This window comes from Esox lucius, chromosome 11 (assembly GCF_011004845.1).
Source record: "Esox lucius isolate fEsoLuc1 chromosome 11, fEsoLuc1.pri, whole genome shotgun sequence".
Taxonomy (NCBI): domain Eukaryota; kingdom Metazoa; phylum Chordata; class Actinopteri; order Esociformes; family Esocidae; genus Esox; species Esox lucius.
Window position 1 is genome coordinate 2409426 of NC_047579.1, and position 27472 is coordinate 2436897.

At 39.5% G+C, this 27472-nt stretch overlaps 1 protein-coding gene and 1 long non-coding RNA gene across 3 annotated transcripts; both read left to right on the top strand.

Annotated features, from left to right (window-relative positions):
• The first annotated feature begins 5102 nt into the window (after nt 1-5102).
• Nucleotides 5103-22286, top strand: LOC105006449 (putative RNA-binding protein Luc7-like 1). Of its 2 annotated transcripts, XM_010864997.4 has the most exons (11): nt 5202-5317; nt 9982-10052; nt 11131-11225; nt 12838-12936; nt 13108-13218; nt 13322-13465; nt 14485-14661; nt 17027-17124; nt 19998-20027; nt 20168-20362; nt 20998-22286. In XM_010864997.4, exons 2-11 carry the CDS (start codon nt 9995-9997, stop codon nt 21062-21064), a joined length of 1074 nt encoding a protein of 357 aa, XP_010863299.1. In that variant the 5' UTR covers nt 5202-5317; nt 9982-9994; the 3' UTR covers nt 21065-22286. The 2 variants fall into 2 exon arrangements, with proteins under 2 accessions (XP_010863298.1, XP_010863299.1); XM_010864996.4 differs by lacking the exon at nt 9982-10052 and having other exon boundaries at nt 5103-5317.
• Nucleotides 22287-23120: 834 nt separating this feature from the next.
• On the top strand, nt 23121-25520 carry LOC109616298. The gene is made up of 3 exons (XR_002197411.2): nt 23121-24017; nt 25212-25297; nt 25411-25520. It is a non-coding gene; the product is annotated as an uncharacterized LOC109616298 (long non-coding RNA).
• The last annotated feature ends 1952 nt before the right edge of the window (nt 25521-27472 follow it).

Consider the following 27472-nt stretch of genomic DNA (forward strand, 5'->3'; position numbering starts at 1 on the left):
TTTTGCTGCATACCTCAGTTGTAACGAGTGGTTATTTCAGTCAAAGTTGCTCTTCTATCAGCTTGAATCAGTCGGCCCATTCTCCTCTGACCTCTAACATCAACAAGGCATTTTCGCCCACAGGCCTGCCGCATACTGGATGTTTTTCCCTTTTTACACCATTCTTTGTAAACCCTAGAAATGGTTGGAGTGGTGCTCTTCTTTTGTCTAGGAACATTGACAGGAGTCTCACTCCTATAGCTTTAACATGAGATAGGGTGCAGGTCAGGCTGCAGGCTGTTAGCCAGCCTGCTAGCATAGTGGAGTCTGTCAATAGCATAGCCAGAGTAGTTAGTACATCTTTACCTATTGTCACTGTGACTTGTTCCAGGCTGAGAAAAGTTAAACAAGGTAGTGCTAACAAAAACAACCTTATTAAGATAAAGCCTTCCTCCACCTCGGTCAAAAATAAAAATAATTGTATCACTTCGCATCTCAAAATGGGACTCCTAAATATTAGATCTCTTGCTCCAAAGGCAGTTGCAGTAAATTAATTAATCTCTGATCATAAACTAGATGCTATTGGTTTATGTGAAATGTGGCTAAAGCCTAATGAATTCACTGCCTTAAATGAGGCCTCTCCTCCTGGCTATACTAGTGATCATATCCCTCGTGCGTCCCGAAAAGGAGGGGGAAAAGGAGGGGGTGTCGCTAATATTCATGACAGTAAATATAAACTTACTCTCAAACATATCACAGAGTTTCATTCTTTCGAAGTTTTACTCATGAAAGTTAACCAGGCCGATAAATCATTTTACATAGCTACTATTTATAGGCCCCCCGGGCCATACACATTGTTCCTCAATGAGTTTCCAGAATTCTTGTCTAACCTTGTAGTCATGGCAGATAGTATTCTAATTTTTGGCGATTTCAATATCCATATGGAAAACCCCAATGATCCTCTTCAAAAAGCCTTTCAAGCCATAATTGACTCAATGGGTTTCATCCAACATGTCTCAGGTCCAACACATTGCCACAATCACACCTTAGATTTAGTCCTGTCACGAGAAATAGATATTGTAGATCTAATAATTTACCCCCAAAATCCTGGATTATCGGATCACTGTCTTATTACATTTACTGTTAAAACAAGAAATCCACTTGCCCCCCAAACAATGAGTTTCAAAAGCCGTACTATAAATTCTCGGATTACAAATAAATTCCTTGATATTCTTACTATTTCGTTCATAAATGAGTAAATAAATCTGTAAACGATCAAATCGAGGATCTAAACTCAATACTGCGAAATACATTAGACATAGTTGCACCACTAAAAACTAAAGAAATACGCAACAAGAAACTTGCTCCTTGGTACACCGACAATACTAGAGCACTTAAGCAAGCCTCCAGAAAATTGGAGCGAAAGTGGCGCTCCACCAAGTTGGAAGTATTTAGACTAGCCTGGATAGACAGTACAGTACAATACCGAAAATCACTCGCGTCTGCTCGATCAGCTTATTTCTCAAACCTGATTGAGGCGAACAAAAACAATCCAAAATTTCTCTTTGATACAGTTGCAAAGTTAACAAAAAAGCAAAGCTTAGCAAGTGAAGTGGGTCTTGTAATGAATACATGAACTACTTTGATGAAAAGATCGTCACCATTAGAAAACAAATAACTGAATCCTTAAATAGTTATGGTCCTAAAAATCTCAGTTGTCCAAAAAATTTCCGGAACCTCCTTGATCAGGTGTCAATGGGGACACTTGAGTTTTTTGATACTGTATCGCTTGACACATTTACAAAATTTGTAATGAGTTCTAAACCCACAAACTCTCAGCTAGACCCGATTCCTACAAAATTACTTAAGGAGTTATTTCCTGTGCTAGGTCAGCCAATGCTGAACATAATAAATTGCTCCCTTTCCTCCGGATGCGTACCAAACTCACTAAAAATTGCGGAAATTAAGCCTCTTCTAAAAAAATCTAATCTAGATCCCGACATATTAAACAATTATAGGCCAATATCGAACCTCCCGTTCCTCTCAAAAATCTTAGAAAAATGTGTTTCCCAACAACTGAATGCCTTCCTAAAGACAAAAAACATTTATGAAATATTCCAGTCTGGTTTTAGATCCCATCATAGTACTGAGACTGCACTCGTGAAGGTAACAAATGACCTTCTAATGGCCTCAGACAAAGGTTCCGCATCCGTCCTGTTGCTTCTTGATCTTAGTGCTTCTTTTGACACTATTGATCACTCCCTTCTCTTAGAGAGACTGGAAACCAATATTGGGCTACGTGGACATGTTCTAGCCTGGTTTAAATCTTATTTATCTGAAAGATATCAGTTTGTTAGTGTGGATGGCATATCCTCTGACAAGTCAAAGGTATGCTTTGGAGTTCCTCAAGGCTCGGATCTGGGCCCATTACTTTTCTCACTATACATGCTCCCTCTGGGCGATGTAATCCGAAATCACAATATTAACTTTCACTGTTATGCTGATGACACACAGTTATATATTTCAATGAAGCATGGAGAAGCCCCTAAATTAGCTATTTTGGAAGCATGCGTTTCACATATTAGGAAGTGGATGACAGAGAATTTCTTGCTCTTAAACTCAAATAAAACAGAAATACTCCTTTTAGGACCCAAAAAACAAAGAGCGTTGTTAGCAGATCTCACTGTGAACCTCGACGGCTGCATGGTCGTATCCCAAAAAACTGTAAAAAACCTTGGCGTTACCCTTGACCCTGACCTCTCCTTTGAAGAACATATAAAATATGTCTCAAGAGTTGCTTATTTTCATCTTCGAAACATCGCAAAAATTAGAAACTTTCTATCAAAAACTGATGCAGAAAAAGTAATTCATGCTTTCGTTACTTCTAGATTAGATTACTGCAATGCTCTTCTCTCTGGTTATCCAGACAAATTATTAAATAAACTTCAATTAGTGCTGCACACAGCTGCTAGAATCCTAACTAGAACAAATAAATTTGAACACATTACTCCTGTCCTGGCATCCTTACATTGGCTGCCTGTTAGGGTTAGGGCTGATTTTAAGGTTTTACTCTTAACCTATAAATCAATACATGGACTTGCTCCTACTTACCTTGCTGAAATGATCCAGCCATACATACCTACACGTAACCTTAGATCGCAAGATGCAGGCCTTTTAATTGTACCTAGAATTTCTAAACAAACAGTTGGCGGCAGGGCCTTTTCTCATAGAGCTCCACTCCTGTGGAATGATCTGCCAATTAAGGTTAGAAATGCAAACTCAGTGCAAACTTTCAAGTGTCTACTAAAAACTCATCTCTACAGCACGGTTTATAATTAGGTGTAGCCTGGCCCGGGGGCGTGAAGGTGACCAGTAGGCTTGATACTGTCCACCCTTGCTGTCTTGCCAGGTGGGCTCTCGTCGCCACTGGGATGCCCTCCCTCCAATGCCCTTCGGGGGAAGAGTCACTGGCTCGTTGTTGACTCTCTATTGCGCACTTGTGCAGTTGGGCTGTACGCTGCTAGCAATACTCGGCCCTCATTCAGGGGGGTTGCGGTTGGTGGGTGTCCCTTTGGTTGATGCCTGGCAATGTGGGTGGATTGATTTCCTGCCTGTTGGGCCCTGTCCGGGGCCTCCCCCGGGTAGGGCCACAGTGTCACCGGACCCCCCCGTCTCAGTTTCCAAGGTGTTACGCTGCTATATTATTGTGCTGGGGGACATGAGGGATGTACTACTAACTTTTCTCAGTTTCCTCCAATTTTAAATTTTAGAAGGGGATGAGGTCCTGGTCCACACCTGCGGATTACCTGGTTTGGGGGGACCGTTGCTGTTCCTGTCCTTGTCCACCTGGTCATACTTCTGACCTAGTCTAAAATCGAATATACTCTGGATTTAGCCAAGAGAAATGTATTTATTATTCCAATTGGACTCTTAATATCTCACCCGGCACAGCCTGAAGAGGACTGGTCACCCCTCTGAACCTGGGTCCTCTCTAGGTTTCTTCCTAAAATTCGACCTTCTTAGGGAGTTTTTCCTAGCCACTGAAATTCAACACTACTGTTGTTTGCTCCTTGGGGTTTAAGGCCGGGTGTCTCTGTAAAGCACTTTGTGACAACTGCTGTTGTAAAAAGCGCTTTATAAATACATTTTGATTGATTGATTGATCTTTATTTTCTCAGTTTTAGATATCACACCCTCTGCAGGGTCCAACACAAACGTGTTTTCTTGATCTGAAATCTATTGGCCGGGACTGATTGTACTGGCCTGAACTGAATTTCAAATAAACACAATACAATTGTATAAAAATATTGTATGTATCTTTTCATTACGATACTTGAATTTTATGTGACATAAAAGCTAGTTGGTTCGCAGGCTTCTTGTGTGTCACTGCATAGTAAGCGCATAGGCAGGCATAGTTAACATGATGCCCATGGTGTCTCTATCCGTACTCACGGATGATGAGTGTCGAGCACTATGGTCGAGCAGCCCATCTCTACAGAATACTAGTAACATAATTTGCATACTGTGAATTGTGATTGCGGATTGTGTTTCATATTTACAGATCGTTAAGTATTTGTTAGTACATTTTAAAAGTGTTTGTTTGAAGATTCTTCATTACATTTGTTGACCGCGTTTCCTATTTGCAGATCATGATGTATTTGTTTGTGGAATTTGTGCAATTGTACATTTTTATATAACGTCGCAAAACTTGAGTCAAAATGTTACAAACAAATATGGAACCAATCCATAGGCCTAAATATAATGTGATCCCCAAATAGTGAATTTAGTGTTCAAAGGTGTGATGGATAATCCCATATATTTTTTCATATATTCAAATCCTTGCTTTGAGGTACAAGTAGGAGTTTATTTATGGGTAGTGAAATACATATTTGGATCATGTTTTGTCTTTGCTGATCGTGAGACATTTGTTTGAGGAAGTTACACTTATTTGTAAATTGTATTTTCTGTTTACAAATTGTAATATACATTTGCAAATTGTGGTCTGCACATGTGAATTTTTTTTAAGCTATTCTATCTTCATTCAGTTGTCCAAATATGCAATGATTTTACCTGGTTGATATCGCTTTAAAATATGGTCTTTTATTTTGAAGGCGAAACTCAAATACCACTATTGACGACATTCGCTAATCGCCGTGGTGGCTAGTTTCACATAGATGTCATTCCTGTGGACCCGTCTTAAGCGTATTGAATACTTTTCTTAAACCAGCTGCTTAAACGCTCGCAGTGCCAGGGATACGGATTCTAAGCCACCACACAATGTCGGCTCAGGCGCAGATGAGAGCATTACTGGACCAGTTAATGGGGACCTCAAGGGATGGTGAGTCTTTCATACCCAAAATGGCCAAAATGACGCAAGTGAAATGCTATAGCTAATGAAAGCATTGTTTTCAAATGGCTAACAACGTAATACACTGCTGAAGTGGAAATGTTATCCTAGTTTAAATATCACGACAAGTAACTTTTCAAAATGCAACTAGTTTTAGTTAAGGTCATTGACTAGTGTGTCTAGCTACTTGCTCTCAACAAGACTACAGTAGCGGGCGGCCTCGAGTGGTGGTGTTATGTTCCGCCAGTGACATAGTGTGGTGTTAATGTACGGCCGACTAGGCCTTAATGCTGACGAATCAATGTTGATGTGCTCTCTTTGATTATAAAAAATGCAACATAAATCTCTGTCGACATGAACTGACTGTTGCATCAAGGTTATGAGGGTGAACGCTGTCCTTGTGTGTACAGTCTCACAGTGATCTATTGATGTGCGTGAAAGATGTAATTAATGGCTAGCTGCACTAACATTGTGCTTCGTATTCGAAATATTTCAAGTTATTTTCAAGTCAAGTTGCCTCGTCTACCTCCTAATTTCCATTCCTTGCATTCACTGATATGATAAAACTGATGTAGAAATAACGTTCAACAGAATTTACAACAAATTACAGATAATATTACCGATTAGATGTAACATCCCTTTTTTTAAAGTTATATACATTTTTACTCAAAGCCAGGCAAATTACAATAATACATTGGTTTTATTGATTATATGAACACATTTTTGTAACAAAGTGCAAAGAACATCTTGATGATGCTTATGGATCTTGATGATACTTATGGAGGAATGTAAACTTGTTTTTTCGGTGGCTATGATATACTTAGCTGTTTATGCTGTTTAGATTGTGCTAAATTTGTGTAATGCCAATTTGGAAAATACTATTTTCAGATTAATAAAACAGTGGTGAGCCAAAACATTATGTCCACTCACAAGTGAAGTGAATAATGTTGATCATCTCAACATCTCTTGACATGTGCACATGTCAAGGTCTGGGTAGATTAGATGATAAGCGAACTATCAGTTTTTGTAGTCAGTGTGTTGGATGCAGGAGAAATGGACAGGGGCAAAGACCTGAGCAACTTTGCCCAAGGCCAAAATGTTACGGCCAGACAGCTGGGTTAGAGCATCTCTGAAATGCATCTCGGCAGTGGTGCGTACCTACGGACAAACCACAAACCAGCGACAGGTTGTTGAACGCCAAAGGCTCATTGATGTGGAAGGACAACAAAGGCTATCCCATCTGGTCTGAACCAACAGGAAGTCTGCTGTGGCACAAGTCACAGAAGTTTCAGTTATGGTTACAGGAGGAATGTGTCACAAGACTGCTTTGCACCCTGCCATGTCTGGGGCTGCATAGCCGCAGACCGGTCAGAGTGCCCATGATGACCCCTGCATCGAAAGCACCTACAATTGTTACGTAGCCATTGGAACTGGACTTTGAAGCAGTGGAAGAAGGTCGCCTGGTCTGATGTCACGATTCTTTTTTATCACGGCCGTGTAGATGTATGCTGTTTACCTGGGGAAGTGATGGCACCAGGATGCACTGTGTGAAGACAAGACAGTGGAGTGTGATGCTGTGGGCAATGTTCTGCTGGAAAACCCTGGGTCCTGGCATTCATATGGACATCAATTTGACATGTGCCACCTACATTAACTTAATTGCGGACCAGGTACTCCTCTTCATGGCAATGGTTTCCCTGATATTCCCTGATGGCTGTGAAATCTTTCAGCAGGATAATGTACCCTGACACATTTCACACACTGTTTTGGAATGGTTTGAAAAGGAGTTCAAGGTGTTGCCCTAGCCTCCAAATTCCCAGATCGCAGTCTGATTGTGGATCTGTGGGATGTGCTGGACCAACGAGTTCGATCAATGGAGGCCCTTCCTCGCAACTTAGAGGATTTAAAGGATCTGCTGCTAATGTCTTGGTGCCAGATACGACAGGACACCTTCAGGGGTCTTGTCGAGTCCATGCCTCTGTGGATCTGTGCTTTTTTTGGTGGCAACTGGAGGACCAACAGCATATTAGGCATGTGGTCATAACGTTTTGGCTGTTTTACTAATTAGTTATGTTGTCTTGACATTGAACATATTTCTTCGAATGTGTGTGTCATTTACCAGCTTTGGTAGGGATTGTTTAGCAGAACTTAATTTTCCTCCTGGTGGAAATGGATTGGATGTCTTTCTCATGGCACAGCAAGTGGTTTAATACTGATTGTTCTGTGCCTTGCAAAAGTATTCAGCCCCTGACATATTCTCTGACATTACTGAATTACAAATTGTACATTAATTAAACCCAATTCTGTTTGATGTTTTAGTTTTCATAACAGAAAAAAATGAACAGCATGCTGACAATAGTTTTATGTTTGGGGAAAAAATAGCAAAAATGTAAAACTGAAATATGTTGCTTGTATTAGTTTTTTTCTGGTTTGTGGAAGGCAATTTTAAAGTGTGTCGCAGAATCTTATTGGGTTTGCACCATACATAATGCTTTGAGTTTTTTCAAAACGCTCTATGTTGGTCTCCTCTGACCTGCATCCACTCTCATGCTTTCTGCACATTCCAGATGTAATGTAATGTAATGTAATGTAATGTAATGTAATTTTTTTTTAAGTAACAGCTTCTTTCTTGCCACCTGCATACACAGGCCAGTGTTATGCACAATTACTGCACTCCCAGCCACTGAACTCTGTAGCTCCAGCAAAGGGATTGTTGGCCTCTCTGGCTTTCCTTACAAATGCTTTCTTTTTTAAATGTGTTAAGCTCCCAACATAAAACCAATGTCATCTTACAATCTCTTCAAATGTATATCTTCGAACATGTAGTATTCAAAGATTTGGATGCACCTACTCATTGATGGGTATTCCTTTAGTTTTACTATTTTCCGCATTGTAAAATTGTACTGAAGACATCAAAACTATGAAATAACATTGTTTTAAATGAGTAGAGACAAAGTGGAGGCCATGCTATTCGACAGGTAACATATCTGCAATAATGCAACAACTCCACCCACCCATAGGACGAGCTGGAGCTACCCCTATACTGCTAATACAGGAGCAGGGATATCATTAGGTAAATGTGGTTAGTCCCTTCACCTTTTCAGTTCTTTCATATCAGTGCAAATTAGTGGTGAGCGCTTTGTCCCAAAATGTATTTAACTTTGGTTTCAAATTAAGAAACCTACCCAATTCTGTATACAATTGGAAGTGGATTTTGGTTTTTCAAGTATGTTCGGTTTTGGCGCATACTTTCTGGTGTGTTACTTTTCTACAATAGTTATCTCTCCAGAGAGAAGGGAGATGTAGTTTCTTAAAAGGCAGATTCACCCTATTCAAACCATGATGTGGTGATTTATTTCTAATGACAGTGTGTAGGCAAAAATGGGTTTGGTAAGGCCGATTTACAGATTGTTTGGGTGTTTTTTTGTGGTGTCCGTGGGTGATATAGTGCGGTATACTGTCAACGAAATCTGGCAACCCAGCTGGGAAGACTAGTGACCACAAGAGATAAGTAGCTAGCTAGATAATCTGCCCCCCAAAATTGCATAGCTATCTAAAAGAGTAATGGTTGTCAATATATATGTATACCGTAGAGATTAGCTAAAGGTTTTGTCAGGAACCAAAAGTAAGCTAGAGCTTGCTGCCGCTTTTCAGGAAAAAAACCTAGTTACACTAGTTTGGTAATTAGCTAATTTAGCTGGCTAAACCCCGAACTGGCCAGCCAGACCTCTTTATCATTAGATATGTTTACGGAGGTTAGTAATGAGGAGTAATGGGTTTACACTCAATAACACACTCAATTAGTTTTTTTGTTTTATGTTCTAGAAATGATTTTGTGTTTAGAAAACAAAACATAATTTTTAATAAATTGCATTAACATTATTTTGATGGGTGTAATTTTGTTATATTTATTATTTTGTTAATAATACATTTTCGCATTTATTATTCTTTCAAAATAATTTTCCAAACTGAACCAAAAAACATTGCTCAGCAGTAGTGCAAATTTAGGTCTTTGCCATTTAAGAATCCACTAGCAAATGACTGTGGAAAAGTTTTGGTCAGTACATTCAGTTCTTGTGCAATAGTCTTAGGCAACCTGAGAAAATTATTTGTAAGCTATATATCTGGGCATGAAGTGTTTGTCCTAGGCAAGCACTATAACATTAGAAAAAGTGCAAATTAACAATAATACATTTTGAAGAAACTGGGAAAGTTGAAGACAAAACCCAGTGGAAGCCCGAAAAAGAATGTGTGCTCCTGATGAACAGCATTTAAGTCACTTACTTTTAGGACACCTGGTAAAAAACATTGTTGTTTTCCCAATCCAATTTTTTTTTAGATCTTAGAAGATATTAATTTCCTTTATGACAACACAATGCATTCTTGTTACTTTTTATTGTACTAATGTTTATTTGTATAAACAAGTCTTTTGCTCAGTACAGTGCATATACAATGCTGACAGTATTCTAACTAAGGAAGCAGACAATGTTAAGACACATGGGCACCAATCCCTCACATGGGCACCAATCCCTCACATGGTCAAAATCTATTCTGGAAGAATGTATGCTGGTGTGGAGGAGTGTGTTTTAGTGAAAATCTTCATTCAAGTGTCATACAGACTGAACAATTCTGGCCCCTCTATTTTATTTGCAAAGGTTCAGGGTATCAATGGCAGCCCTTCTCATTCTGCAAGGGAGTTGCAGAAAAGCATCATGTTCATCGAGCCGTGAGTCCCAAACATCATTCTTAAAAATGCTTCTATGAATATCAGAATATGTTTGCTTTTCAGAGGTATGCTTCATTTGGCCATTACAGAAACCTGTAAAGCAATTATAAGGAAGAAATCAAAAATACTTTTGTTAAAGGCCCAGCAACCATCGGGGTGCATTTCAGCATTTGCAATTTGAAATTAGTTTGTTTTTAAATCCTGGAGGAGTCACTAGGAAGATTTTTATTTTCTTTTTTAAACTTAAGACTTCCATTTGACTTTCTGACCATCTGTGTGATTCCCGACTTACTGCAGGTGTGGGCAATGGCAGGACAAAGCTTTTCCTCCCTTTTAAAAACTTTTCATCAGCAGAGGTGCGGAAGAGGCGGAGGGTATGGCCCCTGAGGAATCTCGCAGTGTGTATTCACTAACCTCTTTTATTCTGTCACATGTGCTCATGTCATTTGTATGCTGGGCTCCCACTCAGTAAAAGGAAGAACCGCTGGTACCTCAGGGCAGGCTCAGTTTTGGTTGATGTCAAGGGGACACCTGACCATACTCATAGCCATTGTGCTGATTTTTGTGAAGCCATTTCCTCTGTAATGTCTCCAAGTGATAATAATTTTAGCATCTGTTAATAGGTGGCAACATTTCTGGACAAAATGGCAACCTTTGCTGGCATGTCAGCCTGTCCTCATGGCACCCCAAGTCATATGACTCAAAATGGCTGAACCAAAGCTTGGATATCATGTCATCAACATAATTTTTTGTATTAAATAGACCTCTTCTGTTAAATATTTAAGATGACATATTAACATTATTGTAACTTTATTAAAGCCTTGGGCTAAAAAAGTCTCAGAAATGTAATATATGTTAAATTGAATTGAGCAACACATTATCATGCCTTAACAGCAAATAGCTTACTAAAGCTTTGCGCAGAAGGAAGATTTTACTCAATTAGCCTGTTTTCCCTTTCAGTGCGCCATAATAAACTTGTCCTCTTACCAGTGGGCCCAGCAGCTAGGCTTTACTAAATTTCCTACAGGCTTTCTTTGACACCTGTTGTTCTCTCTTTCTCACTTCTTCCCCTCTGCAGGCGACGAGACACGGCAGAGGGTTAAGTTCACAGAGGACCGGGTCTGCAAAAGCCACCTGCTCAACTGCTGTCCTCATGACATCCTCTCAGGAACAGTGAGTATGGGCCAGAAAGACCCAGTGTCTTTTTCCCTAACTACTTTCTATTTTTATTTTCTGTACACACATTCTATGTGCCTTATATATTTTTTAGAATCACTTTTAGAAAACACAGCAACGGTGCAAAAAAGGTTTTCTGATCGGATTAGACCAAGATATGCATTTTTGGACTAACAGGAAACAATGCTGTTTGGCACTGATCTCCCTAAGAACACAGTCTTCATTGATGGCAGCATTATGTTATGGGGATGCTTTTCGTCTGCAGTGACCAGAGAACTTATTTGAAGCTGTATATGGTTCCAAAGGTTGCTCTACTAAATATTGACTTAGAGGTGAATGCCTATTTTGTATGTCTATGCCATATACAGACGATAAACAAATTAAATAAAAAAATGCTTGACCCCTAAAGTAAGGGGTTCTGGGGGCTCTGTTATGCCGTGGGGGGCATTATCCTGAGATGGTTTTGGTCCACTTGTCCCCTTATGCCTTGTTTCCACTTTTGCCAAACACTGTTGTTTTACCCAGAAGTCATTGTTTCCATTGACACGGGCCAGCGCCAGTGGGGCCACTAGGCAGTGGTCGAGTAGCCCGGCTCTAACTTGGTGCAAAGCCCCGGACTTTAGGACTTAGGGCGGGGTTTGGCTACGATGCCATTGACTCTATAGAAAAACAGAGCACTGAGACTTTGCCTGCTGAACCTATAACAACACAAAATTACCTCAGAATTATCAGAAATCCTTCTATTAAAGGTATATATTTCTGACAAAATACTTATTCAACTAAATAATGAATACAGTGGCTTACTTTTGCAGTGTTATGGCTCACGAGTGTAGGTGGAGAAGGAGCCAGTTGCAGGAGTTTGAAGAAGTAATTAGTTTAATTATTAGGATTATATTATTATTAAGAAATTAGTTCGTTTATAATATAGCATTTGGAACTAATAATAAAACTGAGCATGGCATTACTGTTTATTTTATTTTAATACCAGAAAATATCAGCTTTTATTTTTTGTAACCGGGAAAAACTAATTGTGTTGATAGTTTACTCCTCCCTCCCCACCTGAGCCCCTTAACTCCTTGGTACCAAATGTATAGTGGAAACAGAAACGTCTAGAGCCAATAGTAGCATAAATTGCCGGTGTAGCCCTGGTACTGGGGTAAAGCACCAATGGAAATGTGGCATTAGAGGGAAGGGTCACTGCAAATCATAAAGTTATTCTGAGTGATCATGTTTATCCTATAGTGAAACATTTCTATCCTGAGGGGAGTGGTCTCTTCCAGGAGGACGATGCCCCCATCCACGGGGTACTGAATGGTTTGAGTATGAAAATGTGAATCTTACGCTATGGCCTTCACATTCCCCAGATCACAACCCAGTTGAACACCTATGGGACATTTTGGACTGACATGTTAGCGCTTTCTACCACCATCATCAAAACACCACATGAGGAACTATATTGTAGTTGAGCTGCAGATACTTTATGCCAAGGTGCATTGAAGCGGTTCTGGTAGCTTGTGCTTTCCCGACATGTTATGTTGTTTTTATTCTTTCATTTGTAACCTGTTTATAGTTAGAGTTCTTGATCTGTTGCATTTAATCTTCCTTTCAGCGAATGGACTTGGGTGAGTGCGCCAAGACACATGACTTTGCTCTTCGGGCTGACTATGACATTGCCTCGAAGGAGAGAGACATGTTCTTTGAACTGGATGTAAGTATGACTATGGGTTTGCCATTTTTCTTTATAGCAGGGGCCTTACTGTTATTGTCCAGGCAGCAGCTACTTGTGAACATAGTATTTTCCGTTGCTCAGGCACCTTCATAACTTTGCTTTCAACCCAAGTGTTTTTTTATGTGTAACTGCTTGTCCCTCCTGGCTCAGGCGGTGGATCACCTGGAGTCCTTCATCGCAGATTGTGACAGGAGGACAGAGCTGGCCAAGAAGAGGCTGGTCGAGACTCAGGATGAAATTAGCGCTGAGGTGGCTGAGAAGGTGAGACGTTGCTCGTTGTTTTGCTGAGGAACTGCTTGTTTGTTTGACCTTTTAAGGAGATGGGGAAGTTATGTTGCTCAGTGCTCATGTTTTGTGTGTACAGGCAGAAAAGGTGCACGAGCTGAACGAGGATATCGGGAAGTTGTTGGCCAACGCGGAGCAGCTTGGTGCAGATGGCAATGTGGAGGAGGCCCAGAAAGTCCTGCAGGAAGTGGAGAAAGTGCGCAACAAGAAAAGAGATGCAGAGGTACAAGGCTGAGGATCCCATTAAAACCCCTCTATAAAAAAGTTACACTAGCCAATAGGGGTGTAACCGTATGCCTAACCTACGGTATGAATTGTGGTTTTAGGGTCACTGTTCAGTACGTTTTGGTTTGTGCAAAAATGTATTATTCTTTTGCCAAATTAACTAAACTGACCAATTCAGGAAGAATATTTAATGGATAATACACGACACAATATACATTTAAAATAAAGTGTAATATGTAAACATGGCAGAATAATTTTTTACAATCATACTGTGGGTACTACGCCTGTTTGCTGAAACTGTCTATTCTATTCCCATGTACAGGCGCCCATCCTAGGCCACACACACACACACCCACCAATTGCTCTTGTCAGTTCTAAAGAATGATTCAGTTTAACGATTCACTACAAAAATACAAATTACTTGAGTCAGTAAAATGAGTCTTCAAGAACTAATCAGTGCAAACACTAGTGTCAGGTTTGAGGTGTTAGCAGCTGGGTAGGCTACTTTTGTGAATTGGAGATATAAATTAAGCTGTAGAACTCTACAATGTTGGTTTATCAATAGTCTATTCAGCTGTTCAAGTTTGTCTCACAAGTCTTCCAACAGCAAAGTTCCAACAAGTATTATAATTTCAGTTAGAATGTGCGCGAAGGCTGTTGTTTAATCAGAATAGCCTAATAATGTGTTTTTTCTCAGCTCATTCATTCAACACAGTGTAGCTAGTGTAGCTAGTTTTTCAATTTTTTTTTCAAATGTATTCATTCGGGTTTACGTGTGAACTGTAAAGAGTCACATGTACTGGATGGTTATGAATACATTTACCATTACAGCCCTACTAGGCCAATAAAACTGTTCTTCAAACACTAGTTACCATACTGTATGCCATCATAGTGTAAAGTGTCTTCTTGGCATATTTGAGCGCATTGTAATTATTAGTATTATAACAATTCTTGATACTTATGTAGCTTTTTTCAAGGTCCCAAAGTTGCTTTAGAAACTTTCTGTGTCTCTCATAGGATGAGTACCGGAACTCCATGCCTGCCTCCAGCTTTCAGCAGCAGAAGCTTCGAGTGTGTGAAGTTTGCTCCGCCTACCTGGGACTACATGACAACGATCGTCGCCTGGCTGACCACTTTGGCGGGAAGCTTCACCTTGGATTTATTCAGATCCGAGAGAAGCTGCAACAGCTCAAGGTGTGTCTGGATTCAACATTATTTGTTTGTTTTGTCTGATGACCTTGTTTATAACGCTGTCTTTTTTGCTACCATTCACACTCAAGGAGTTCAATACGCCAAGAATCTGTGCATCTTTCAGTGTCTCTATCATAGATTCCATGTTTGTCTTTCCATGCTTGTAAATTAAATCCATGGACAGATGTTTTATACAAGGAAAAACGGCCAGCGTTTTCTTTTCGACTATTGGCATTGCAATGAAATGCCTCAATTTTGGCTGAACGTTTCGAACAGTATCCAAGTCTGGGATTTCCTCATCGTTGTATGATTCATCTTCTGGGTCATGGCATCATTGTCCTCCAGAAAGTAGTATCTCACAACTTGTTCCTACTGAGATAATGACAGCTAAATTCAGGGCAGTGATTTGGTTCAGCTGTAGCAACGCGATCGCAGTTGTCTGCTTTTAAAAAAACCTGGGGTTGCAATTCTACTGTGGTAATGCATGGCTTCATATGATCTCTATCCTAAAAATCTTGCATGATTAGGCATATTTTCAAAATCAATGCCAAAATTTCACAATTTCTGCCAGGGTATGCAAACTTATGAGCACAACTGTATATTGCATTGTTCCGTTAACTGAATTCTACAACTTGAAGAAGTAAATAATAGATGGAGACACTTATATTCCCTCAGGCCATGCCGTTTCAAAGAGGCAGTTGATATAATTTCCTGAAAACCATGAGACTTATGGAATATTCTGATATTGTAACGGGGGATTACTATCAATGTAACAGGGTTGGGAGAGGAGTAGAAACCCAACTAAATAAGTTTTGAATTATTGTTTTTAAAAAATAAATAATTCATATGCCAGTTTAAACATATATATATATATATATACACACACACACACACACACACACACACACACACACACAGCTCCGGAATTTTTTTTTACCACTGCAACCTTTTCTTTCCTTTCCAAAAAAGTAGAAAAGGAAGGTTTTGAGTGAGGAACAGAAATTGAACGCTTCCTCACTCAAAACCTTTTCAACTTTTTTGGAACCGAAAGAAAAAGGTGCAGTGGTCTCTTAATTTTTTCCGGAGCTGCATATATATATATGTAATAAATATAAGGAAAATACAACTTGATTAACATTTAATCATTTAAAATTGCTTAATTTTTTATGCTTAATGTCTGTTGGAAGCTATATAATTATGCGGGGAGACAGGTCAAAATGCATATTTGTAAGATTAAGTGTTTTTAATGCCTAGTGATGGCAATGAATGATACATTTTCATCTTATATAATGTGAAACAAACACATGTAATGACGCCTGAAACTATACATGCTTAACGTTTTACATTGTGATGATCACTGTCTAGCTGGAACATTAATTGTTTTCACTGTGTAGGTGGAGCATGCCAAGAAGAGCAAATGTCTCTTACTGATTACCCCTTTTTAAATAACGCTGAAAAACCATTATGTATTTAAACAAAATTAGTCCAGGTATTTTAAGTAATCTACAAAAATACCTACAGCAGCCGCAAGAAAAACTATTACAGATGTATAACATCTGTAATAGTTTTTTAGAGCTGAAAATCGTAAGTTGGCGATTTGGATATTGCACTTGTCAATATTGCAATTTTGATTATAATTCGGTAAATCGTGCAGCCCTAGCCTGAAGATAATGTGTGACAAGATGACCTTATGTCGAGACGCAATTTTCTGATGAGGTACTGTCTCCCAATTGGTCCCAATACTGGCATACTAGCTTACTGTACTATATACAAAACAGTACGTACTTTTCCATCATCTGCGAAGTACGTACTTGTAGTATGCGATTTGAGATTCTGCCAATGCTTTTTCTATTTAATCTTTATTCACATAGAGTAGTGGTTAGTTATTCAACTGTTATTGTATGGACAACCATCTACAGTAATCTTTGTACAAGAGTACACTTTAGTTCCGTTAATAAACGTTCTGTTGTCTATGTTATTTCAGCAAAAATGTAATGGCTGAGGTAAAAGTTGCATTCCCGTTGTTTAAATTGCGTAATGGTTAAAGACAGTCTGCCAAGTAGAAAACCACAGATCGAATCAGCCAGGGACAACAGCATCCATCCCTTCTAATCGCTGTCCGGCTGAACTAGGCTTGCATGGTTCCTTTTCTGTTTTTTTAAACCACTCTATGGTAAACAAAAAGAAAGCATTATTATGTTCACAATATCAGTGTTATTTCAAACTCATACTTAAAAAATATCAACAACAAAAGGGAAAATCAACAGTACTTTTCAACAGCACACCACATTTAAATTACCATACATTTAAATCTATGTATGTTGTGTTGCACATGTTAATAGCAAATCTGAATATTTCCTCTTATAAGAAAACAGTCCTGGAGAAGCAAGAAAAGAGGAACCAGGATCGCCTGAAAAGGAGGGAGGAGAGAGAGAAGGAAGAGAAGATGTTGATGATGAAGAAGAGGTTGGGTTTGTCATAGTGTTGTTTTTGTGGTATTTTCAATTGATCAGACTGACTATTATCTCTTGCAATTTGGTGTATAATGCCACATCATATCAGGAATAATACTGACTGTAAACATTGTCATGCCTGGTTTGGTTGGACTCAGGAATGGGACGATAGATGATTTTAGTAATAATCGTGATGGAAAATACAAAATTCCATAATCGGGATAATCGTAAATCGGAATTATCCTCACGAGTGACTTAAAGTTCTGCCAGTCGCTGAAGTTTCCCTGATTACTTGTTTTATTTAACAAGTGGAGCACACATCTAATCTCACGTTGCACTACGATACTAAACATCCTCTGCAATGTATGGTCAATGAAGCTTGTTGTCATGAGTTGGGTTTGTATTGTAATGAGAGATGTCTCTTGAAATTTTCTAATTATTATTTTGTTTATATTGTAGGCTAATTGTGAACGCTTTCCTACTGAAAGTGACAGGCGAAGACACAGGCTAGAATATTATTTGACCGACTCAAAATAACATTGACTATCTGCACAATATACAGTGGGGAGAACAAGTATTCGATACACTGCCGATTTTGCAGGTTTTCCCACTTACAAAGCAGGTAGAAGTCTGTAATCATAGGTACTCTTCAACTGTGAGTGACGGAATCTAAAACAAAAATCCTGAAAATCACATTGTATGATTAAGTAATTAATTTGCATTTTATTGCATTAAATAAGTATTTTATACATCAGAAAAGCAGAACTTTAATATTTGGTACAGAAACCTTTGTTTGCAATTACAGAGATCATACGTTTCCTTTAGGTCTTGACCAGGTTTGCACACATTGCAACAGGGATTTTGGCCCACTCCTCCATACAGACCTTCTCCAGATCCTTCAGGTTTCGGGGCTGTCGCTGGGCAATACAGACTTTCTGCTCCCTCCAAAGATTTTCTATTGGGTTCAGGTCTGGAGACTGCCTAGGCCACTCCAGGACCTTGAGATGCTTCTTACGGAGCCACTCCTTAGTTGCCCTGGCTGTGTGTTTTCGGGTCGTTTTCATGCTGGAAGACCCAGCCACGACCCATCTTCAATGCTCTTACTGAGGCCAAGATCTCGTGATACATGGCCTCGACCATCCTCCCCTCAATACGGTGCAGTCGTCCTGCCCCCTTTGCAGAAAAGCATCCCCAAAGAATGATGTTTCCACCTCCATGCTTCACGGTTGGGATGGTGTTCTTGGGGTTGTACTTATCCTTCTTCATCCAAACACGGCGGGTGGAGTTTAGACCAAAAAGCTCTATTTTTGTCTCATCAGACCACATGACCTTCTCCCATTCCTCCTCTGGATCATCCAGATGGTCATTGGCAAACTTCAGACGGGCCTGGACATGCGCTGGCTTGAGCAGGGGGACCTTGCGTGCGCTGCAGAATTTTAATCCATGACGGCGTAGTGTGTTACTAATGGTTTTCTTTGAGACGGTGGTCCCAGCTCTCTTCAGGTCATTGACCAGGTCCTGCCGTGTAGTTCTGGGCTGATCCCTCACCTTCCTTATGATCAGTGATGCCCCACGAGGTGAGATCTTGCACGGAGCGCCAGACCGAGGGAGATTGACCGTCATCTTGAAGTTCTTCCATTTTCTAATAATTGCGCCAAAAGTTGTTGCCTTCTCACCAAGCTGTTTACCTATTGTCCTGTAGCCCATCCCAGCCTTGTGCAGGTCTACAATTTTATCCCTGATGTCCTTACACAGCTCTCTGGTCTTGGCCATTGTGGAGAGGTTGGAGTCAGTTTGATTGTGTGTGTGGACAGGTGTCTTTTATACAGGTAACAAGTTCAAACCGGTGCAGTTAATACAGGTAATGAGTGGAGCTTCTTAAAGGAAAAACTAACAGGTCTATGAGAGCCGGAATTCTTACTGGTTGGTAGGTGAGCAAATACTTATGTCATGCAATAAAATGCTAATTAATTATTTAAAAATCATACAATGTGATTTACTGGATTTAAGTAGGAAAACCGGCAAAATCGCCAGTGTATCAAATACTTGTTCTCCCCATTGTATGATGCGCACCACATAACAGTGAGCTGTTTTAATTAATTATAAACTAATGAAGAATTGACACATCAGATGGTTAGTTAATAAGGCACATAAAATGTGCACGGAAGTGCATGCATCCACAGGTCAGTACCGGTAAGAAATTACATCTATTTTCACCCTTGATTCCCAGATTTCATGTGCCTTGAAAGATCTCTTGCCAGTCACCGAACTGTTACTGACTATTTGTTTTATTTAACTGGTGGTGCATAGATCTAACAATTTTTGTTTTTAGATTAGATTCAACTTTGTCATTGAACAAGTACAGTACAACGAAATGCAGTTAGCATCTAACCAGAAGTGCAAATAAAAGAGGGTAGAAAATGTACTTGCATCAAGTATAATGTATGTTACAGATGCGACATACAGATATGCAATGTATAGATGTGCATTGAAGGCAAATACAGTACAAATGGCAATTCTAAATGCCACTAAACATCCTCTGCAACGTATTGTCAATGAAGCTGGCAACCATATACATTCAGATTTACATGTTATAATAGTATTAATTATTAAAAACCTCTTTTGATATTTTATTGTAATGGCTCTTTAAATGCACAAAAACAATATTTATATAATGAAGGATTATCTGATCAGCCGTTGTGAGCTAGAAACCGGATTTGATATTGGGATTTATAGTAATCTGGATAAAATCGTAAATCGGGTTATTTTGGCCAGGATAATCGTGGCATGAAATTCTCATATCGTCCCACCACTAGTTGGACTTTTCAGTTGTACCTTACATATTGAAGCAAAATATTTTAAGCTTACTATGGTTTTCTGTTTTAGGACAAGATCTCCTAGCCAAGAAAAAAAGAGGTAAGGAAATGTTGTGTGCTAGTTATATACGTGTAACTTGGTTGTGTGCTAGTTTGTTACCAAACCATTACTTTGGAAGTCATTACAAACCGGCATTCTTGTGTTGATGTTTTGTCTTCTTTATATGATCTTTATCCCAGGTCTCGTTCTGGAGAACGCAGGAAACAGCATTCTCATTCTCCCTCCCGGGAACAGCAGCGATCCCACTCAAGGGACCATGGCGAGAGGGAGAGAGAACGGGAAAGACGGAGGCGACATCGCAGCCGCTCAGCCAGTAAGGGCAACCGGCATAGCCGAGAACGTAGTCGAGATCAGAAACGTCATTCCAAACACAGGTACCCAATTACATCCTACTCTGGTTTACTTCAGTCGTACAGCCAGCTTGTTTCAAAATATGATCCCCTAAACATATTTGCCTGCTTAAATAAAGGTAAGTAAAAATTATTAGAGTCTTAAAACCAGCCATATCTTGTAATGGGTGTACAATCAGATGATTACAAGCAGATTGATTACAAGCTTACCAAAATAGTGTATATATGTATGAGAAACAGTGTATACGTGTTATGCTGAACACTCACCACATATATATTTTTTAGAATAAGACAAGGTCTGCAGAGGTCTAAGTTATTGCTGCCAGGAGTTTGATTTCTGCTTGCAGCATACAATAAGTCTTGTTGCACTTTAGGAACTTTGGACACCAACAAGCTCTGTCGTGGTTGGTGACAGGGGAATGCACTCTCCTCCCAGTGAATATTGTGGTTGAGCAAGCAGTATAAGCAGAACAGCTTGGTTAGTTGGAGGACACTAGTTGGAGATATTAAATTGGACTGTTCTGAACCAGCAATATTGGAGTGTTGTTGCAATGAGTCAAGGCCATATTTGTGAAGTAAACATCATAAAATTGGAAAGGGATATTTGTGAACAATAAGAAACATGTTATAAACAACCTCCCACTGTGTTTATTTTGCAGTTCGTCCCGTGATAGGTCAGGTGATAGGGACAAGAAAAAGTCATCCTCTTCTCTGAGATTGGCGTAACAGGAGGACCTGGAGAGTGAAGGAATCCCCTCCAATACCAACATAATCCTAGAATTCTCTGGTAGCCCCCGTGGCATCTTGCCTATGTTTTTGTTGCAGTTTCATTTTTGGTATTGTGTCCTTTTAAAGAGATACTGCAACATTAAGATTTAGTTTGATAAAAAAATGTATACCATTTGTATTGCTCTGGAGTTTGGATGTAATTGAAGTTAACATATTGCTACTACCACAGCAAGTGTTTCTGGAAGCCTTTCTCAAAAATAGGGAAACTTACATTTTAAAGTAAGTTAATTAAAAGTCTTACAAAGTTGTGCATCGCAATAAATATTTTGTTGATAATCATCAAAAGGTAAAATCAGTTCTACCTGTTGCATAAAAAATCTGTTACCTTTTTTTTTTTTTTTTTTTTACTTTCTAAGACTAAATTACAAACAGCTTGTGGGTATTCATGTCCATCTCCTTGCCCCTTTGTATCTCAGTTGTTATTGCTTGCAACACCAGGGATGTATGTATGATTCCCACGGGTGGTTCGTAGAAAAAAAGTTTCAAAATTCATGCTCCTCACTACTGGAAGCCTGTTAAATATTTAAAAAGTAATGTTTATTGAGTAAGGACACCAACAATAATGCTAACTTCAGGTACATTCAGATGACATTAACACTTTGTCCATGAGTTTACCTGAAGTAGTGGGAGAAGAATAAACACTAAAATCTAAATCTTACAGTATCACTTTAAACGTCCATGCAGTAAATTCATCGCATGGGAACTCAGATTTCAATCTGAGGGGAAATCTGAAAACATAATTGTTTTTTGTACATTTATACACACCGTTATGTATTTAAATTATATGTAGTGGTTTCAATACCCAACTGTCCTGAAATTATGAATAAAGCAACAGAACAGATTAATTGGTGTTGATTTTAAGTAACTATTTGTTTATTACAGGTCATAGACATAAAAGATGTTATGTTTGCCAGACCTGGTGGAAAATGATTTGGCAGAGATGTTTTGACACTGGGCAAGAGAAATTCTGGATTCAATTATTGCCACATTATTGCCACATTAGTGAAGACCATGTTTTCAGAAAATTCTGCATATGTCAGCTCAGTTGAAAATTACCTTTCTATTGTGGAATTCTCACTTTTGTGAAATTTGGGCTTTTCATTTTGTTTGTTTTCAAATATTTCTTTATTCAACACTAATAAAGACTGATGAAGTCCTACAACCAGGTGTTTTTTGTTTTTTTTAAGGTTCTATTTTTTTTTACAGTGAAAATGCTAAATGACCAAGAAGGAACAGAGCTTTATGTCTGGAATTCAATCATGAGTGAATTGTTGACCAGCTCACTGAACTGTCAGAAATGTGCCTTTTAATGGAAAGTTACCTGATGTTGGTTGATATTGTATTCACAGCTCCGTTAAGTCAGGTACATTGACTTTGATCCATTCACTCTAGCGGTCCACATACCCTCCAGAAACAGGACTAGTTGATGTTTAAAACAAGGTGTTCTGTTGATTAGCAAGCTAGTTAGCCCAGCCCCCCAACTCCATATACATGGGTCACCACCAGATATTTTATCTCAATCTGTTATCAAAAACCAAAATAACACAGTGCTGTATAATACAGTATTTTCCTACATTTATGGCAAAGTCAATCAGTAACAAAAATGTGCTCCTCCTTCACACTCACAGGTTACAAATGTGTATTACCTTACCATAAGAACTGTTAAGTGGGAAATATTCCAGGCACTTTTTTTAAATGTATTTTTTACATTAACTTAAAACATTATCTGCAGATGTCTGCTGGTCATTAATGTTTGTATGCTAGTAGTGTAGTAAAAATATTACATATGACTCCTTCAAAAAAATTATACAACTTGGTGTCCACCTATATGAAATTCTATTGTTTGGACATTTGAAAAGGCACAGTTTAACATTTTCTTGACCTTTTCATAACCTTTCAGTTCTCAAACACTTGCAAGGGTAAGACAATTTTACTACTGTGGAATATGGATCAGGCCGGAGACTAACGGGTAAGAGCCTGCTAGTGCAAGAGGAACGGGCATTAGAATGTGGGGTGTTATGGTGAAACGGGCAACAATTAATAGACCACGTCATCAATTACGGCCTAAGTATGACAGGCTGGTCGGAGAGTGCAGCCTAAGGTCCACAGTGTCGTCAATAGTGCAGACATTCAGGTGAGAAAACGGAATTTGTAAATCAGGAGGTCCCGGAACACATTTGGGTACTCGACAGATATAGATCCAGTTGGCAATTCGACGTGAATAGGCTACAGTACATCGGTAGCACTAACAGCGGAAGAAAAGCACCTAAAACTTTCACAATCTTGCGGTGCTGAGGCTACAAAAGGCTGCAGGAAAAGACAACTTTATGAACTCTGAACGCTTTTAGTGTAATGTTTACAGTGCAAAGCGAACACCGACATGGAAAAAGACAAGTCGTGCAGCAGACCGGATCTGTGTAAGGTGCCGGAACAAAGTAAGGAAAATCTGAGAGGTGCTGGATCTTGTTCCGGCAGGATCCGGCTCAAATTAAACACTGCTGGTGTGTAATCATACTGTACAGCAATATTCATTCACACTGGTATCCCAGTAAATGTAGCCAGTGGACGTGTCAGAATTTATGTAGAATAAATTGCCTTTACTGTGCTGTATTTCCTGTCTTGGATTGAGCGTCCCATGGTGGCTTGCGATCAGTTTTCACGGCTCAACAAGAGCTTGACCAATTTGTAATATGGTCGCAGCAAACAATGCTGTTAGACTAAAAGATGTTCAAATGGCAGTCCTACAAGATGACGGCATCTTTGTTAACACCGTCAACCTCCACAATTGATATTGCTGAAGAGAAATCAGTTTGCAAGGAAGCAACTCTACAAGGTATCCTTTCAGAGGAATGGTGATTGAGTGATGGAGCTGAGGTACCAGGATGTACAGGTAAGAATTCATCATAGTACACTACACAGTGCTGTAATCACCTTGTCTTTCATTACTGAAAAAAGACCTATACAAATCCCCATACATTTTTCTGTATGTTGAGGCAGGATTCAGCTTGACCAAAGTCAGGAGACGTGGCTGTAATATCAATGGTCACAGAGCCAGTGTTGATGTGCCAGGACAGCGTAGAGGGAACATTTCAATGTTTGCTGTCATATGTGAGAATGGTGTACTCAGCCACATTCCAGCCATTGGGCCCTATAACACCCTACATCTCATCAATTTCCTGAAAACTCCTGAGAATGACGGGGTTGGTAAGAAATGACTTGCCAACATATGTTGTAGTTTGGGACAACACAAGTTTCCATTCTTCAAATACAATCTGGAAATGTTGTTGCCCACCTGTGTTTTTTGATGGAGTATCTCCCACCATGCTCCCTTGTAGTACTCTGACACTGCCTTGCAAAGTCTGATAATGGAAGTTTTCAGTAGTTACATGTATGTGTCTACTTCATGAACCTGTCCCTGCATTTCAGGTGCCCATTCACCTTGTGCATTTAATTTACCTCTTTGCACATCTAGAATTGCCATCATTCTTGCATTTTTAGTTGTTACATATGCATGTCTACCTCGGGGACCTCATTGCTCTCTGCATCCCGGTTGCATATGCTACCTTACTTGTTCAATTTGCCTCGATTGCACATCTAGAATGCCATTTAGAATTGCCATTTGTACCCGTACAACTATTATCCCACTTGTAACATACCCTTTTTTTGTAAATTTTCTGCCCTCTATTTGCCTTAATTGCACATTTAGTATTGCCATTTGTACTGCATTCGCCTTCAATGCTCATCTATACATTCAACTTGTAAAATACACTGATCAGCCATAACATTATGACCACCTGCCTAATATTGTGTAGGTCTCCCTTTTGCCACCAAAACAGCCCTGACCCATCGAGGCATGGACTCCACTAGACCTCTGAATGTGTGCTGTGGTATATGGCATCAAGACATTACATCTTTTAAGTCCTGTAAGTTGCGAGTTGGGACCTCCATGGATCGGTCTTGTTTGTCCAGCACATACCACAGATGCTCGATTGGATTGAGATCTGGGGAATTTGGAAGCCAAGTCAACACCTTGAACTCGTTGTGTTCCTCAAACCATTCCTGAACCATTTTTGCTTTGTGGCAGGGTGCATTATTCTGCTAGAAGAGACCAATGCCATGAGGGCATACTGTTTCCATGAAAGGGTGCCCATGGTCTACAACAATCCTCAGGTAGGTAGTATGTGTCAAATTAACATCCATATGAATGGCAGGACCAAATGTTTCCCAGCATAACATTGCCCAAAGCATCACACTGCCTCCCCTGGCTTGGCTTCTTTCCATAGTGCATCCTGGTGCCATGTGTTCTCCAGGTAAGCAAAGCACTCGGCCTTCCACGGGATGTATAAGGAAACGTGATTCATCAGACCAGGCCACCTTCCACTGGTCCAGTTCTGATGCTCACGTACCCATTGTAGCCACTTTCGGCAGTGGACCGGGGTCAGCATGGGCACCCTGACTTGTCTGTGGCTACGCAGCCCCATACGCAACAAACAAGGTGTTCTGACACCCTTCGATCTATACTATCAATAACCTTTTCAGCAAATTGAGCTACAGTAGCTTGTCTGTCACATGGGCCAGCCTTCGCTCCCCACGTGCATCAATGTTTTCTTTTTACTTGCACCTGGAGTTCCTGATAATTTTGCTGTTATATATGGTTTTTCTGTACAAGCTTTCTTCATGTATTTTCAGTTGCATGTAAAGTGTGTACATACAGTTATGAGAAATGTTTGAATAAATGTTTTGTTGAAAGTATAGTATACTTTTTGACATCAATACTGTTTAGATGCCTACATATACTAGTTAGCAATTGGACAATAACACATAGTAGGTAACTATCACACTTTCAGAGTACACAGGCATTTCTGTAACGCATCGACATACCAATTCAAGACTATGTAAACAAGTAACTCAAAAGTGTAATCAAATTTTGTAAATCCAGTAAAAGGCACATGACAACCTGGACCTAAAGGATTTTCTGACCATGATAAACAGGATTTTCCTTGGTCTGATGAAACTGAGATTAAACTCTTTGGCCTGAATGCCAAGCATTTTGTCTGGAGAAAACCAGGCACCGCTCATCACCTGGCCAATAAAATCCCTATGGTGAAACATGGCAGTGGCAACATAATCCTGTGGCATATCTGTAGTGGCAGGGACTGGGAGACTAGTCAGGACTGAGGGAATGATGAACAGAGCAAAGTACTGAGAGATCCTTGACAAAAACCTACTCCAGAGCACTCAAGACCTCAGAAGTTTCACCTTCTAACAGGACAATGACCCAAAGCGCCCAGCCAAGACAACGCAGGAGTGGCTTCAGTCTGCGAATGTCCTTGAGTAGCCCAGCCAGAGCCCTCCAAATCAGACACGTCTGGAGACCTGGAAATGGCTGTGCAGCGACATACCCCATCCAACGTAAATGAGCTTGAGAGGATCTGCAGAGGTGAATGGGAAAAACTTCCCAAATACAGGTGTGCCAAACGTCATATGCTAAAGACTCAATGCTGTAATCACTGCCAAAGGTTTGAATACTTATGTAAATGTGATTCATATTTTTTTTTATAATTTGCTAACCTTCTTTGCATTGTCATTATTGTGCGTACATTGATGAGGAAAAACCTCTAATCCATTTTAGAATAAGGCTGTAATGTAATAAAATGAGGAAAAAGTGAAGAAGTCTGAATACTTTCCAAACGCGCTACAGATGAAAACAGAGGTCAACAGAATGAACGGTTCACAAGTAAATACATTCAATTCTCAAACATGCTAACCCTGCAGAGATGCAAGGATTTATTTGCCGGTAATGTTCCCATATTTTCAAATATCATGACATTTGACAGTCTCTTATTGCTGTGTTGTAAACATTCAGTCAACTCAATGCTTTGGAGCTACCACTTAATCAATATTGTTAATGATTGCTCTTCATAAAACGCAACAGCAAAGCAATGACAATTACATTTTCCTGCACATTGTGAAGTTTCACCTCTCGCTCTGCTGCAAATATTATAGCCTAGTTATTTGAAATAGCCTTCCTCACTTAGAAAACATGTTTGAAAACAGATAATTAATTCTGTTAAAAATGTACAAGGGATGATTCATTTTATTTTCAAACGTTATTGTGCAATGGGACAACATACACTGCTCAAAGAAATGAAGGGAACACTTAAATCACACATCATGTCTCAATGAAGGAAATATATTAAAGATTAGAATCTTTACTGTACATTGTGTAATTTGTTGGAAAAAAAAATTACATAACAACGGTCAATGGGAACCAAAATCACCAACTGACTGAGGGCTGGATTCAAACTCAAACCGAAAATCTAAATGAACAATTGAAATCACAGG